Source organism: Bactrocera latifrons, unplaced genomic scaffold, assembly GCF_001853355.1.
Source record: "Bactrocera latifrons isolate USDA-ARS-PBARC rearing strain unplaced genomic scaffold, ASM185335v1 scaffold_453, whole genome shotgun sequence".
Taxonomy (NCBI): domain Eukaryota; kingdom Metazoa; phylum Arthropoda; class Insecta; order Diptera; family Tephritidae; genus Bactrocera; species Bactrocera latifrons.
The window spans coordinates 29,205-46,022 of NW_017537105.1; the positions used below are offsets into that span (position 1 = coordinate 29,205).

Below are 16,818 nucleotides of genomic sequence, written 5' to 3' on the forward strand. Positions count from 1 at the left end.
GAAGAGGTGGTGAGTGTCGATTCTCCTTTCACGGGTCTTTTCCAAGATTTGGCGCATGGTGAATATCTGGTCGGTTGTTGATTTTCCAGGTCTGAAGTCACACTGATAAGGTCCAATAAGTTTGTTGATGGTGGGCTTTAACATTTCATACAATACGCTCGATAGAACCTTATATGCGATATTGAGGAGGCTTATCCCACCGTAGTTGGCGCAGATTGTGGGGTTTCCTTTTTTGAGGATTGGGTATAGCACATTTAAATTCCAATCGTTGGGCATGCTTTCGTCCGACCATATTTTACAAAGAAGCTGATGCATGCATCTTCTCAGTTCTTCGCCGCCGTGTTTGAATAGCTCGGCCGGCAATTCGTCGGCCCCCGCCGCCTTGTTGTTCTTCCGGCGGATAATTGCTATTCGAACTTCTTCCTGGTCGGGCAATGGAACGTCTGCTCCATCATCATCGATTGGGGAATCGGGTTCGCYTTCTCCTGGCGCTGTGCGTTCACTGSCATTCAGCAGGCTGGAGAAGTGTTCCTTCCATAATTTAAGTATGCTCTGGGCATCGGTGACTAGATCACCTTTGGGGGTGATCTACAATAGTATGCTCCGGTCTTGAAACTTTTTGTAAGCCGTCGCATTTTTTCGTAGAATTTTCGAGCATTAATCCTGTCGGCCAGCTTATCAAGCTCTTTGTACTCACGCATTTCGGACTCTTTCTGTTTTTGTCTGCAAATGCGTCTCGCTTTCCTCTTCAACTCTCGGTATCTATCTCATCCCGCACGTGTTGTGGTCGATCGTAACGTTGCGAGGTAGGTAGCATGTTTTCTCTCCGCTGCGACACGGCACTCCTCGTCATACCAGCTGTTCTTTTGTACTTTCCGAAAACCAATGGTTTCGGTTGCAGCTGTACGTAAGGAGTTTGAATACCGTCCCATAGTTCCCTTATACCGAGTTGTTGACGAGTGCTCTCAAAGAGCAGGAGTGCAAGCCGAGAAGAAAATCGTTCGGCTGTCTGTTGTGATTGCAGCTTCTCGACGTCGCACCTTGCTTGTGTTTGATGGCGTGCGTTTTTTGCTGCACAGAGGCGCGCGCGAATCTTGGCTGCAACAGGTCGGAGTCGATGTTAGGACCTCGGAGCGCTCGCACATCTAAAACACTGAAGACATGTCTTCCGTCTATCACAACATAATCGATCTGGTTGGTGGTTTTTCGATCCGGAGACAGCCAGGTAACTTGATGTATCTTCTTACGCTGGAATTTAGTACTACAGATAACCATATTTCGGGCCCCGGCGAAGTCGATCAGCCTCAACCCATTTGGTGATGTTTCCTGGGGGAGGCTGAATTTACCGACCGTAGTGCCAAAGATACCTTCTTTGCCCACCCTGGCGTTAAAGTCGCCAAGCACGCTTTTGACATCGTGGCAGGGGCAGCTCTCATATGCACAATAATCGCTCTCAATAAATTGACCGAATGAGCCGTTCATATCATATCACATTCTGCAATGTATGCTCTCTTGGATTTGCACATTTCGATATAGGATTTTTTCATTTTGTGTCATCATGCAATCTTGCAAAAGCAAGATTTCAGTTTCTTGTCAGAATAATATTTTAGTTCCATATTAACATTCTTCTTCTTTATTGGCGTAGTCACCGCTTACGCAGTTATAGCCGACTTTACAACAGCGCGCCAGTCGTTCTTCCCTTTCGGACTCATCAGATATTGTCATCGCCCATGCGATTGGATCATATAGCAGGAAGGGAATGACTTGTAGAGTTTGGTCTTTGTATGTTCAGTTCGAAGTAGTACCTGTTGGCAAGAGTTCTTCTGCTATGAATTTCGAGGCTGACGTTTTTGTTGGTGTTAATGCCGGTTCCAAGATAAATAAAATTGTCTACGACTTCCAAGTTATGACTGTCAACAGTGACGTGGAAGCCATCTACGGCTGTTAGTTTGATGACAGGAGATATTTCGTCTTGCCCTCGTTCAGTACCCATTTTATTATATTATTGGCGTACGCCAGCATGTACTCTTTACATAAAATTATTAATATTAAGATCAAAAACCTTTAGATGCTTCTTTTTCAGGCTCCTTATTTTTAGTTTTTATATTTTTAGAATCAAACACAAACACTGCACAAAATAGAGGAGTACATACAAAATAGGCGAATAACTGTTATATTTAATTTTTTGCTTCGTTTTTTTTTATCGTTTAGTACTTGTAGTTATTGGTAACAGCTCACCACTATTTCCCCCAGAACCTTGCTGTTTAAATTACTTTTTCAAAACTCACAAATCATTACTTGGCGGTTGACGTAAACATACAACCGGGGAGTATTTTATTTACAACTATAAATGCCTATACTTAAATATGTTTAGAGAATAGGAAGCGATATATTAACAAATTTTATTATTACAAATTCAGGTACTATGTACTATATAAGTTAAGTTACAATCTAGAAAATCATATAACATGCAAAATACTTATCGTAATGCTTATATTAATATCACAGAATATTTTAGAGAGCGTTAGCGTTTTTTAAGACTGAATCAATCCAATCAACATATTTGCTGACTCGTGTATATATCCCCGGAAGTCCAGGTCTAGCACATCCGATTCCCGTGGAAACAATTCCAACTAATATTTTATCTTTCATAATAAGTGGACCGCCAGAATCAGCCTAAATTGTTTTTTTTTATTTCTTGTGTTAATATATACATAGTACATACATACATCCACAGCTTTCTACTTACCCAACAAGAATCTGCTCCTCCGTTTTTGAATCCTGCACATAATTGGGTGTCTGAGATTATGCTGCTGGGCTTCCCATTTATTTTATAAGATTTCTCGCAACTATTATTATTCCAGATTTTCACAGTCACTTTTTTTAAAATATCTGCTTTGTGACCTTCTTCTTGATTTTCATTTGTCCATCCCCAACCAGATACAATCGCTAACTGGTTTTCGTATGCTATAAGAGGATTTTCAACACTTACACATATTGGCTTCACACCGTCTGTAAATTGTAAAGGTGCGTCCAACTGAAGTAGAGCTAAATTAGCAAAGTAGATTCATAACGTTTAGGGATGAGTAGATTGAAAAAATTTTTTTTTGCATACCAATATCATGTTTTACGTTGGTGCATTCATATTTTGGATGAGGTATAATACTTTTAAAGTTAATGCGAGTAGGAGTCGATTTTTCGGCTGAATTACCATTAAGATATTGTGATATACTGTGAAGACCTATAACACCTTGGATTTGTGATGCTTGAAAAATCTTGTTTAATCCATTGCAGACACAATGGCCCGCCGTCACAAGCCACCGCTCATTTAAAATACTAGCGCCACAAAAGTGTCCTCCTCGTCGTATAAGACTCACCATATATGGCATTTCGCTTTTTTCGGCATCCGAGCCTCCTACAATTTTCGGACTTCGATGGTTACAAGGTAATGATGAAACTTTCCGGATTAAGAAAAAGAAAATACCAGTAATTTTTTGTTGTATTTGTTTATTTTTTTTGTATTGTGTTTATTTTTTGCCTAAAAAGTGAGTTATCTTTATATAGACCAATAAGCCTGCTCACAATAAAGATTGCCAGACAAAGACATTTGATTATTTCAGATCAACGATTTAGGAAAAATGTGCGATACACAGTGACCATGTCATAGTAAAGAGATGGCTGGACTTATAAGCTTGAGAAAATAAGTATTGTTGTGGGATTTTCCTAAATTTTCAGCAAGCACCGAAAGTGTCTGGCACTCAGCGCTGCTGTATAAAATCAAAAATATACTACTTACCCCGCTCTATCTTTTCCTGATTAACATAAATTTCTACGCTAAAATCCTGTTTTGACAAGAACGCTCTTCAAATTCTTTACCGCAGATAAGTTAACAGTTGTTACCTACGCAGATGACAATGCTATACCGAAGCTACTGAAATATGTACCTCGGATTAATGAAATTAGAAAGCAGAAATAAGTTGTCAAATTTCAACTTTTTTGTCTACCTAGCAATTGAAGTTGAATAGCTGCGTTTATTTAGGAAAAGTATTGATAGAAAATGGATTTTTTTTTTCAAATTGGAAAATTAGTTTGCAAGATATTCTTACTTTTATAAATAACATTTTTTAAATCCACATATAATCAAGCTATTTATTACCACCAGTATTGTAAAGTATTGTGTAGTCGCAAAAGTCTCTTCGTATTTCTAATTAAACTTCAACATATTTTTTTATAGTGATACTAATAAATAAATGAACAAATATGTACCATTGTTCGGGAACACGCAAACATTTTATACTCTCGCTATTTGCAAAGATGAAGATCGGGGAAATATTTTCAGGTGATTATATTAAAATTTCGGACCTTATTATCTTATATTATTGTATATACCATAGTTTAATTAAGATTTAATACTAAATTTTGCTTCGTGTCCGTGATAGTATTATTATTGAAGAAATGACTAATTTTCTCCATAAACTACATAATTTTTTATTTAAATTTGTTCACTGAATTTCCTTAAAATATCACTGATATAGGGTTATTGCATTACTTAAGTATTCTAGAGAATTGTAGAATGGTGATATCATCGGGCTATATTTTTTTCGAAATGTGACAGAATATGATGCCAGCGAGTATTATAGCAAGATGTTCACCGACTTTTTTCTCGGAATTTTAGGAAATCTACGTGGTCGAACTCGCTGAGGTCGTGCGTTTTAGATCATTTTCTCTGTTAAATCAAAGGTTAACGTCAAGCAACCAGCAATGCTCGAGAAGCTCGAAGACAACATTCAGCGCACTATCATCGACAATTGACGTAAGTGTGGAGATAAACAAATGTAATCGTGGTGGACATTTAGCCGACATTTTGTTCCAATCATAAATGGCATAAAATTATCTGCATAACGCAGAACCAATTTTAGCTAAATTTAAGTGTTTTACTTCTAAATTCCATTGAGATAATTCACCTATTACCGGTTAAGTGCGATATGAAGATTAACTGATATTTTCGAAAACAGTCAGCCTATGGTTCATATATTCGGTTCATCTTGCTGTGATACTTAATACTTCTGCTATATATGTATACATTCATCTCCAAAAGAAAGTGTACAAAACGTATGTAATAAACATGCCCTTTTTCAAATTTAGGATCCAGCAGATCCTATATATGACAGATGAGGTTGAACCTCGGTGATTGTGGGGGCGATCCATTTGCTTGGGTACGTGATAAAGTATCCATTCTTTAACAATTTTCGCAGTGTGTTTAGGATCACTGTCCTATTGAAACACCCAAGAGTGATCCAAACTCAGTTTTTCGACACAGGAATTCAAAATATTCTTCAAAATAATCAGGTAGTCTATCTTATTCATAGTGCTTTCTTTGAAAGTCAAATTATCAAGTCCACCTGCAGCCATATATCCCCATACCATCACCCAACCAGCATCATGCTCCATGACTAATATTACATTCTTTTCAGCAAGTGCATGCTTTTTTGGCACTAAAAATTTTTGTTGATTATTCATTTCAAATACCTCAAATTTGTTTATGTCGCTAAAATCACATTATTCCAAAAATAAATGTCTTTCCACTACTACTTTCTAGCAAAGTAAAAGTTAAGTCAAGTAGTATGTTTTGAATTTCAAAGGTTTCTTCCGCAGAACTCGACCATAAAGCCCGGTCGAATGTGGTGCAAGACGTGTTGGTCTAGCATTTCCCACCCCTGATATAGGGATGGATAGACTGTTCACAGAATAGATTCTCGATTCCGATTATTTGTTTATATTTTTCGATTCCAAGAATCGATTAGTCGCGCGCAAGAATCGACTCTTTCGCTTTTAATCGATTTTAAGTTAAAAAGACAAAAATTTATTTGTTAAATCACAAGGCATAAATTACAAGAGCATTACATTTCATATAATTTTCTTTTAAATAATTCAAGTTGCTTAAACAAGTTTAATAAAATAAGTTATTAAATAAATTTAAAATAAGTAAAAGAACAATAAGCTAATTGTCAGTTTAAGAAAACCATACATTTTCCGGGACAGATCTTAAAAACAGAAGCATATTTAAAATTTATATGTAGCTTAAATGCTAACACAACACCCTAATTACCATGAAAGTAGTAAAAGAAGTATTACACAACACCCTAAGATTTTCTAGAGTTGAGTATATGTATGCAAACAAAGCAAAGGTTTATTACTGTATAGTATACTGAGGTATGTATAACTTGAAACTAGTCACTTAATTAATAGTAAAGTCGAGAAAACTCGATTCTTGAGTAGAATCGGAATCGAGTTTACCAGCCCTACCCTGATATTTTCGAAATATGTTATGATAATTTTATAGCACGTTCGGGATGATTTTTTTGTTAGTAAGATTATTTATAAGAGAATCAATTGGATCACTGGGTTCCAACTTCATTGATCATATAAAAGAGCCTTTAGACAAACAAATTCAAATTACAACAAAATGGAGTTTATTTTAAGTTTTCTGCTCATTAATTTTGTTGATGTAACAATTATGTTTTTGTTACTTCTTAAATTTGAAAAGTATTAAATAGTTTTTTAAAAATCTACAAATATTTACATTATATCACTTGCAAAAATTAAAAAAAGTACATTCAATGTAATATATTTTAACTCTGATTGAATTTGGTGAGCTCTTCTAGTAGATAGTTTTCAACCCAATCTTTATACATAGACTGGCGTGTCAGAAAAATTTATACCCAGAAAAATTGATTAATATTACTTTATATGTTTTTGAGATGATGAATTAATCCTTTAGAGAGCTGACCCACTTCCACTTTTTAAAAAATTTGCCAAATTAGAGTTTTGTATCTTAGTTTGGAGCTAAGTTATAGCATTTTATAGGTTTTCGATTAACGGAATTTTGTGTGCGTGATAGTAGTGTGATTTCAACCATCTGCAATATCAACATTCTCATGATGCCAAGAAACATGTATTCAAGTTTCATCAAGATATCTTAACCTTTACTCAAGTTTCAGCTTGCACGAACGGATTTGAATCGGAATTCAAAGCATATCACCACAAACAAAATTACATTTTGCAGTGCCAAATTGAAAGTAAAATTTGGCAGTTGTGGGAATGTTTGCCTGGTTATTCAATTATTACGTTTATAATAATATGAATAAAATAAAAAGTAAATAATTTGCTTGCTAATAACAATATTGATGAAACTAGAAAAATTGCGATAATACGAAAGTTTGCTGTTAATTAAGAAATTTGGGCAACGTGATAGAAAAAAAATTATGTTTTCATAAATGTATGTATGTATATGGACATAGATAAATGCATTTACAATAATTTCTCTTAATCAGCTACAAAAATTTTATTTTTAGTTTGCAATATTCGACTAAATATTAAATATTATAAAAAGTTGAAAGTTCTTAACATCATTTCTGTATTGGATGAAGTAAATAATTACATAAGCGAATTAATAATTACGAATTAATTACATATTTTGTTTTGTATACAGCGGTTCGTGTAAATTCGTTTATTTCTGAAAGCATAAGATGTATCCAAATTTATATGTTGTCAAAAAATTTCCTAGCTCGGGAGCTGAGAACATTTTTGACATTCAAATTCCACTTTTATCTATCAGAATTTTAATTTCTCTACCGTTTGGCACACTACTTTAATCAGTAACCAGATTTGTAGGTGTACAAATTTTGTATGAAACCGTAAATTGGAATATTACAAAGACTTAAACAATAAATGTCCTTAAAAATAGAATTGCGGAACTCTAATCTGAATATCTTTTCGGTAAATTTGGGTGCTGTGAGTGACAAACAAGGGAAATAGAGCGCATTAATGCTAGCAGATTATTATTGGGCACTTAAAAAAGATTTTCCAGAAGCCAAATACATATTCTCGAAAATCAAAGCTATTATTAAACAATAATATTTCTAAATGTAGCTGATGTTTGTACTATAAGTTTTAATATCATAAAATCACGTATACATTTTTTATTTCATTTACATAATAGTTTAGTGACCCTAGTATATTCAAAATTTTCTATGCGTTTTCATGTGACAAAAAAGTTAAATTGTGTAAAGATTTTGATATTGTATTTTGATGAAACTTGGTATGTAGCCGTGGTGGAAAGGGATATCTCTAGACCCACTCGACCGATTTTAACCAAATTTTGTATATGACAACTTTTAGTTCTATTAGATTCTTTCACTTACATGTGTACGAATCAAGAAGTAATTAATATAACGGGATAAAACTTGACTCGAATAATTTATAATTGAAATTTGGAGAGAGTCCTTTCCCAATACAAGTATCTTTGCATATCAAAAATGGTTTGAAGCGAGTCAATACTTATCGTGGCATCCATATACCTAATATAGATTTTCGAACTTCCGGGTAACTTTATACCGTATATATCGGAAAATATGTAAGCTATCTTAATAAAAATTAAAGAGCGTGTTTTTTAATAACGGTGATTTTTACGCTTAGTAAGGATAAAATCGGTTCATAACTCGGCCAAAACGCCACATTACTCACAAGCTTTATGTACCTGAAAGTATAAAAAAGCTTCAAGAGTATAAAATGTTCGCTTAGACCCGAACTTAGCTCTTGTTCTGTTATAACGTAAGATCGCGAACAATGCGTTTTTAAGCGCTGTGAAATAGTAGTTGCGACATTGTTGTCAATGATAATAAATATACATATGTGTTTTTGTTGGACGTCTCTAAATATTGATTATTTCAGTAAAAAAACTATTTAGTATACTGCAAAAAAATTTACCTCATTTCTAAATGATTAAGAATTTTGTCATTACATACAATTTAAGATCCATGTATTAAAGGAATAATACTGGAATAGTTTTTTGATCAGAACCATATTTGACAATCTTGGCTCGTATTTTCTCTTTCTAACCCTCTCTCTGGATAAACTAATTTACATTATATAGCACTATCAATTTAAAGAAGTTTTTACTTAACGAGCAATATTATAGTATTTCACAAAAAACTGCCATTAACTCTAAGTTTAGTATCTCGTTCTTTTCTTTCTTTAACTTAAAATATAAAAACTAAGTAACAAAAAACGTGTTTGTTTTAGACTATATGCTACTCATAATCTAACAAATGTTTTCAAAAATGTATGTACTATATTTGCTCTAAGAAAAGATGTCTCAATATAAAGAAATTACTCAGAATAAAATAAATTTGGTAGTTAAATTAAGTTGCTATGTTTACATTTAATTTCGTAATACGCTGTAATTTAGTTACTTGAAAATATTGCAGAATGTAGTTATAGTCCAGCCAAATATTTTGTTCAACAAATAAAAAAGAAATTTTTTGGAAAAGGGCGATAAAGCATGTTCTGCTCACAAATGACTAAATCGGAAAGGAGCTGCGCCTACACTTAATGTCCTAGAAGCTATATGTTACTGCAATCCGATCTGAACAATTTGTTCATTGAGTTGGATGTTAGTCTAAAAACTGAGAGGCTACTTCGTGTATGTACAGACAGATGAACATGGACATAAATCAACTCCGCTCGTCGCGTTAAACTCAAGTCTTTGCAAGGAAAACTCTTTCATTTGTCAAGATGTATTCTTAAAATATTTTCAAACAAAATTTAGTCAAGAGCTATTAGAATGCTTTCGATAGGTGATTAATTCGATCATTTACTTAAAAGTTGTGGTTACCGATAAAACAATTTTTGGGAAATTCTGAAATTCAAAATACCAATTCACTTCATTGTGTTTCTTATACAAAGTGAACTATTAGAATCGATACCGTCAAGCCATTTGCGAAAAATCTTCCTGAATAGAATAGCTGTATTTAATAGAGGAATTTGGAATGGGTTGAAGGGTTGGATCCCTGCGGGAGGCCATGTGGCCCCAAGTTCAATAGCTGGAGAAAGACTTCTATGGAAAAATGCTCAGAAGAAAGATACAAAGAATAAAATTTCTGATAAAATAAATAAAATTATTCTTCTTCTTTGAAAGAAGTTAAAAAACTCAACATTACGGCAACATTAATGGAACGCTAATGCCAAAATTAGTTTGCAAAATTTCGTTCCGATAATTTCGATCTTGAGGACGCACCAGGTCGTGGAAGGCCCCTTTAAGCCGATATGGATAAAAAAAGTCATTGGTCGATGCAAATCGTCCAGGAATATATGATATCATTTATTGAATTTATTAAAATTCATAAAATGTTTTACATATTAAAAAACTCTTGTTTAAATTGGAAGTGAAGAAAAAAACACTCTTCTGTTACAGTAACTTAAAATATTCATATCATCGAACGTTTCCGTGCAATTTTTTTTACAATTTTCGACATGGATTAAGTCAGCAACAGTGCATGATGAACCCAATTCATTTTTTGATGATGAAGCTCTTTCAGGGACTAGTGTTTATCGATGGTATGGTGAATTCAATAGAGATCATAGACCACTCCAAGAATTTCGTAAAAGTCGTTCAAAATCAATTGTTGTTTCGGAAACTATTGATCCTGTGCCCAAAGTAATATTGCAAGATCGTCATGCGAAGTATCGTGAGATTGAGACAACTATGGTCAATAGTGGGTCTAGCAGACATTCAATATTGCATGAAAAAAAATTGTTCACCCCACATAATTTGTCAATCGCTAAAAAAAGCCTCGTGCCGCTTGTGGGAGAAAAGTGTAAAAGCAACGGTGCTTCGAAACGTGTCTACGACGTCCCGAATGTAAGCGAATGCAATAAATAGCAGTGGACAGTGTGAGTGTCTGAAGACGAAGCAACACGACCCAAGCAAATGAATATATGTTTTTTTGACAAAATGTCGCAACTATACCACTGAGTTATTTTTATTGCCGTACTTAAAAGATAGACTAAGAGATTCACGTTTTTTTTACATCTGATCCTAAATAAAAAGCATTAAAAATTGGTAAGAGGATTTTGTGGGCGTGACAATAGTCTGATCTCACCTATCTGTCACGATTACAAGGAAAACGTGCATTAAGTTTTATCAAAATATCTCAGTTCTTACTCAGAGTATAAAAATATTTATAAAAACCATTACAATTCCAAAATATGTACTTTCACAAGTAAACAATCCTTTGGTAACCACAATTCATAATATTTTATCCCGAGAATAGTTGTAATTCGTTTACTCAGTGAAACAATTGTCTCCGTTAAACAAAATGAGTTGAGGCGATTCTTGTAAAATGCTATCAGATGATTAAAAGCATGTGACGAGACATTTTTGCACACAAATATGAACTTCTTATAACTTTTTTATTTAATTTTTTTTCAAATTCACTTTTGCAAAAAAACTTACAGCTAATTTGGCCACCCACACCATTTATTATTAACACAGTTAAATATATTTTCAACATCGCTCTACTATTCTGATGTGGGTTAGCAGCCCAAGAACCTGTTGCCGAACTGTCTCAACATTCTATGGTCTACACGGTTATATAACACCAGCCTATTAGCACTTCCCTGTTGAATTTCGCTCTTTACTATACGTCATGAGCGGAGAGCTACGTGCGTACCTGCTTGCTCACCGAAAATTTTAAAGTTTAAGTTGGCACAACCACCCACGCTGCATCGAAGTTAAAATCTGATAACAGGCTAGCGTGCAGCCATGGGCTTATACTAAAAGTGCGGGAGCATGAACACACAATTGCCGGTGTTCTTTACGGAAGGGCAATTTTTGTTTACAAACTAAATCAACTTATACTCGTTAACATTCACAGATATGAAGGTACACTCATGGGAGAAACAATGGCCCTGCTGCAGCTACATAGGTGCCATATTGTTATTGTAACCATGTTTGCGAGTAGAGTACGGCGTTAAATTTATTTCCTTTTCAAACAGTTTCCCTTTATAAATATATGCAAACAGGCATATATGCTTTATCAATGGAAATTTTAATATTTTCCTTATTTAGGAGTTAAATAAAACAAAAATATCGAAAGGATTAGAAACCATTTTTTTTATCAATTTTTTCATTTTTAGATTTAGGGCGACCTACCATCCCGCGATTTTGTTTTGTTTTTTCATATATGTATGTTTGTAAGGTATATTTCCCTAAAAGATTTGATCGAAAGTCAGCCTTAAACATGTGTTCCCAAAAGCAGTGTTTTGAAAAAGATCTTCGAAATCAGTAAATTGTTATTGACTCACTTAGATCTACCGAGATAATGTTTGGGCAAGAGCTTTTATCGTTTTCGACTTTTACAGTAATTGTTAGCATGAAAAACATGGTTAAAATGCACAGTTTTAAAATTCATACCATTTTTTCAGATTTTCAAATATTCCGAAAACTTTATGTCTAATCATGTCTAGAGTTATAAACATTAAGAAGAAACAAATATTTGGTTTTACAGCTCGCCTCGTTTTTAAAAGTAAAATTTTTGGCACATATTTGTCTCACTAACACCTTAAGCTTTTGAAAAGCGGAACAATTTTACAAGTGTAACCATTTTCTCTCTGATTATTATTCTTCAATAGAACAATTTCATGAGCGCTGAAAATGTGCGGGTGTTCCTTGCCCTTAGATATGCTGATATGACGCGCTGTTATGCGTCATTGAAAAAAGTGCCACAATGCAAAAAGTATCACCATAGCCATTAATATGGTAATCATGGTAAATATGTACATGTGCATATATTACACCCGTGTACATATGTACTATTCACATACATACATACGTACTTTAGTCCATATGTACTCATATGAACTGTTGTCTTAACTTTCAATTATGAGAGTATTTCTATAGATTTGTATACAAATATATATGTATGTAAGTGTTTACGTGATCGCTGGGAACGACCTGTACACAACGGACGACCTTCACATTGAAGCTCAATTGGGCGCGTTGAACGCTAAGTTGTTGTTTATGTCACTATGTGTCAACGCACTCCAATTACTATTTTGCCACCTACAAACCCACAAAAATATAATATACTTATGTTCATGTATGCATTTATGAATATTCACGATTGGGATGTAGCATATGTGTGAACATATGTGGGTATGAGTGTGTGCTTTGCCGAATTGTAGACAAAGTGTGGAGTACCGATCTACCGATCTACCGATTATTCGAATTTTTGAACTTCCAAAAATTAACTGACTGGTTAGTCAGCACCTCGAAGGTGTGAACAAATTGGGAATTGCATTGTTGCATAGTGAGTTCGTAGTAAAATACTCGTCGAAATTGCTATTTGACAATGAACCTTTTGCGAACATCCACAATGTTATGCGTTTAACTCGACCAAAGGTTTAATAACGCATATATTTTAAGTAGTAGTTAGGAATATGGTCATGCATAAATTATTGATATATGTATGTATATGCATTTTTATCTTCTGATTTGTTCCGGTCTTCTAAACCGCTACTATCATAGCTTATAATCGCCTTTATAATTATTATATTGCCTTTTTTATATCCGGTTAGTTCAATTTGCGTGTATGTACGGATCGATTTTCTGATTGATGTTTTCACAATTACTCAATGTATTATATCACAATCTTCACTAATGTGTATACATTGCGACAAAAAAGTTGTAAATTAAACGCAAAATGTTTAATTATTCATCAATATTTATTTTGTCGCCTTCAAAGTAATTACCACCATTTATATGTACCAACAATTTTTCCAGTCCTCGAAACACTTTTCACAAGCAGTGTTAGGGGTGTCCTTTAGCTCCTTCAACGAATTTTGTTTTCTTTTTCTCTTAAACGATCTCTTTCCTGACCTTGAAGACTGTGTACCACTCGCAGGCTTGTGTTTTTGATGAAACTGAATCCCCGTAAGCCTTTTTCAACATTCGCAATGATTCTGCATACGGAATTTGGGTAGAAATACAAAATTTGAGACATATTCTTCTTCTTTTTCAAAAATTTGCTTTTTAAGCGTTTTCGATAGCTTATATTTCCATAAATATCCTGTGAAATCGGGAAGATCGTATCTAGAATAGTTTTGAATCGCAGCGTTCTAAAGAGCGACCGCTCGGAGGTGCAAACATATATAAGTGAAACTTTAAACGCGTTTTTCTCGAAACGACATTTTTCAAAATGTTGGCGTCATAACTCAACGAGAAATTAACCGATCGACTTCAAATTAAAACTGAGTATTTCTGAATACATTTAATATACAATGACCTATGATCCTTTTGATTGGTTGAAAATTCTCAATTTGGCATTAAAAAAACGACCATTTTTCACCAAAAAAAAAAAAAAAAAAAAAAAAAAAAACGATTTTACGCTATTTTGTTAATTTTTGATATTTTTCAAAGATCGCAGGTCATTAAATGGAAAATATCTTTAAGTTTAATAAACTTTTCAAGATTTTTTGTTTCAGCTACTCATTTGGTCGAAATCACGCCAGCAGTTGGGGCTTTTTTTTATTTGGCACCTCTGCAGTTAGCCCATAACTCCGTTACTTTCAACATTATTGTAAAAAAAAAAACTTAAAATATAGCTGAAAGTAAATATTATTACGGTCAAAGAAGTTCCAAAAATTCAATCGCGTACTTTCCCTTAAAAAAATTAACGAAAATCGCCTAATTTCTCATGCATCACACGGGTATAACCCCTTAAGTCGCTGCTGTTAACAAATTGGTTGACAAATTGCGCTCATATTTGGCATAGTAATTCAGGACAAGGCTGTCCATCATGCCTTCATGCATTGTATAGGGTTACAGTTTTAATCTCGCAAGCCATATAATAGGAAGCTAATTTTCTGAAAGTGTCATGAAAAACACTGTACATGGACTTAATTCCCTAAATGATTGAAAAAAATTCAAAATATGTTTTGTCAGCAATAATTGTAGAAACTTGGAGGTGGAAAATAAGTACGCGAATTTTTTAAAAATTTAAATTTTTTCTTTTTTAATATCATGTTTTAGTGAAGCATTTTATCTTCAACTTTAATCCAAGATACGGACACAACAGCAAATAATCATGAAATAATAGTTCCAAAGTAAATAACGATTTCATTTCAAGTTTTTTTATAATTAGGGTACTCAAAACTTGTTATAACGCATTGCAAAGTCATAAATTTTTACATTTCCAAAAAAAAAAAAATTAATGCGCATATCTTCTAAGCTCTTCAAGCTATAATAACCAATTTCGCTTCGGGAAAGTCTTTTTAGCCTCCAGATATTTAAAATGTATAGTACAAAACATCCATCAAATTGTCAGATCCCAGCGGAATAATGGTTCACCGCTTACATTTTTCTTTAAAGAATGTTCCGAAGAAAATTCTATGTAGAATTCTTCGATAGTAGGCAATGCATAAAAGTAAGCTATGCGGCTAAATTCTACTGCGTTCATATTTACAATCGAGTAATAACATGAAAAACGTTACAATACAATATGTAAACAACAAATACAAGTTGATGAAATACAATTTATAAGTAAATATTTTCATTATTTCGTCAAATCGTCAAGAATTTAAAGAAAATTTGCAGAAAGTTGGTTGTGTTCAGGTGTTTTTTTTATTTCATTTTGTGTTTAAGCTTTGAATAAAGAAATAATATTAATATTCTCGAAAAGGCATATGAGAAGACTAATTAAAAATGAAAAGAAAGTGACGCACTTTAATGCGTTACTATTTGGTAAGATTTTCGTGTTTTTATCATTGATGGGAATTTTTAATTACATACGGTTTCATCTTTTTTTTGTAGAATGTGTAAAAGTAGAAATCTTCACGGATGTGCTCACCAAACTCCAAAGAGCATCAGACTCGCCAAAGGCCCTTTCTTTAAGTCTCATTGCTTAGAAAAAAAAAAACGAAAAGAGACTCAGCCACAAAATCAAAAGAAAACCATTCCTTTTTATGCATTAATACTTCGTTTTATAACGAATTTCATACATGTATTTTCATAAATAAAGCAAAATTAATATGCAATTTTTTCTATTCTACTATTGACCTTGGCATAGAAGAATTCTCCGTTAACTTCGGCATCGAAGAATTCTTCGTTAACTTTGGCATCGAAGAAATTCTTCGTCCCTATATCATAGCGAAAGGGGTGATCTGTTACTTTTCGAAGGACATCGCCGTGTTAATTTTCATCGGTCGGTGTAAGCGATACAATCATGCTGCATCGTTTGCCTTGCTCGCTTACCAATGTCTTCCATATCCCGCTGGGATATTTCTAAAAATTCGGAGACACTCCTTTTCAGATAATAGTAGTAGTAGTGTCAGAAATGGGTTGAATCGGACCAATAATTCTTTTAGGCCTCATATACCCGAACTTCTGGCCGACTTTATACCGCATATATCGGCAAATGTGATTGTTATCTTAATTAAATTGAGAGAGCGCACTTTTCAAATAACGGTGCATGACTTATTTAGTATATTTATAAAATTACTTGAAAATATGTTCTAAAGTATACGTATCTGTGCAATGTCAAAAGTTTGTGCAATTAGACCAGAGAAAATCCAAAAATTATTCAAGATCTACCATTAGATTGAAGCTGGTGATATCGTTACTATTAGAGCGGTATAGATCGATGATAACCCACTTTTTATGGCCTCAATTGAAAGAGCTCGATCTTGGCAAGATCTGTTTCCAACCAGACGAGGCTACGTGTACACAGAACGTGCAACAACCGAATTATTGCTAGAAAATTTTATAGAAGGAAATTATATTGAACTTTTATTTCAAGAAATTGTGCCTCCAAGAAGTTGTAATTTAACATCAATAGACTACTTCTTGTTGGGTTATTTGAAGTCATTGGTCTTTAGCAATAAACCAGACTCTCTTCAATCCGTAGAAGAAGAGAATATTGAACGTACTATTATGACATACGACAAAAAAAAAAAAAAAAAAAAAAAAAAAAAAAAAAA

At 33.7% G+C, this 16,818-nt stretch overlaps 1 protein-coding gene across 1 annotated transcript; it reads right to left on the bottom strand.

The window, feature by feature from the left end:
- Positions 1-2,514: 2,514 nt before the first annotated feature.
- On the bottom strand, positions 2,515-11,354 carry LOC108973075 (trypsin-1). The gene is made up of 4 exons (XM_018940096.1): positions 11,297-11,354; positions 3,116-3,457; positions 2,750-3,048; positions 2,515-2,676 (listed from the first exon to the last, which is right to left on the bottom strand). Exons 1-4 carry the CDS (start codon positions 11,352-11,354, stop codon positions 2,515-2,517), a joined length of 861 nt encoding a protein of 286 aa, XP_018795641.1.
- Positions 11,355-16,818: the final 5,464 nt, after the last annotated feature.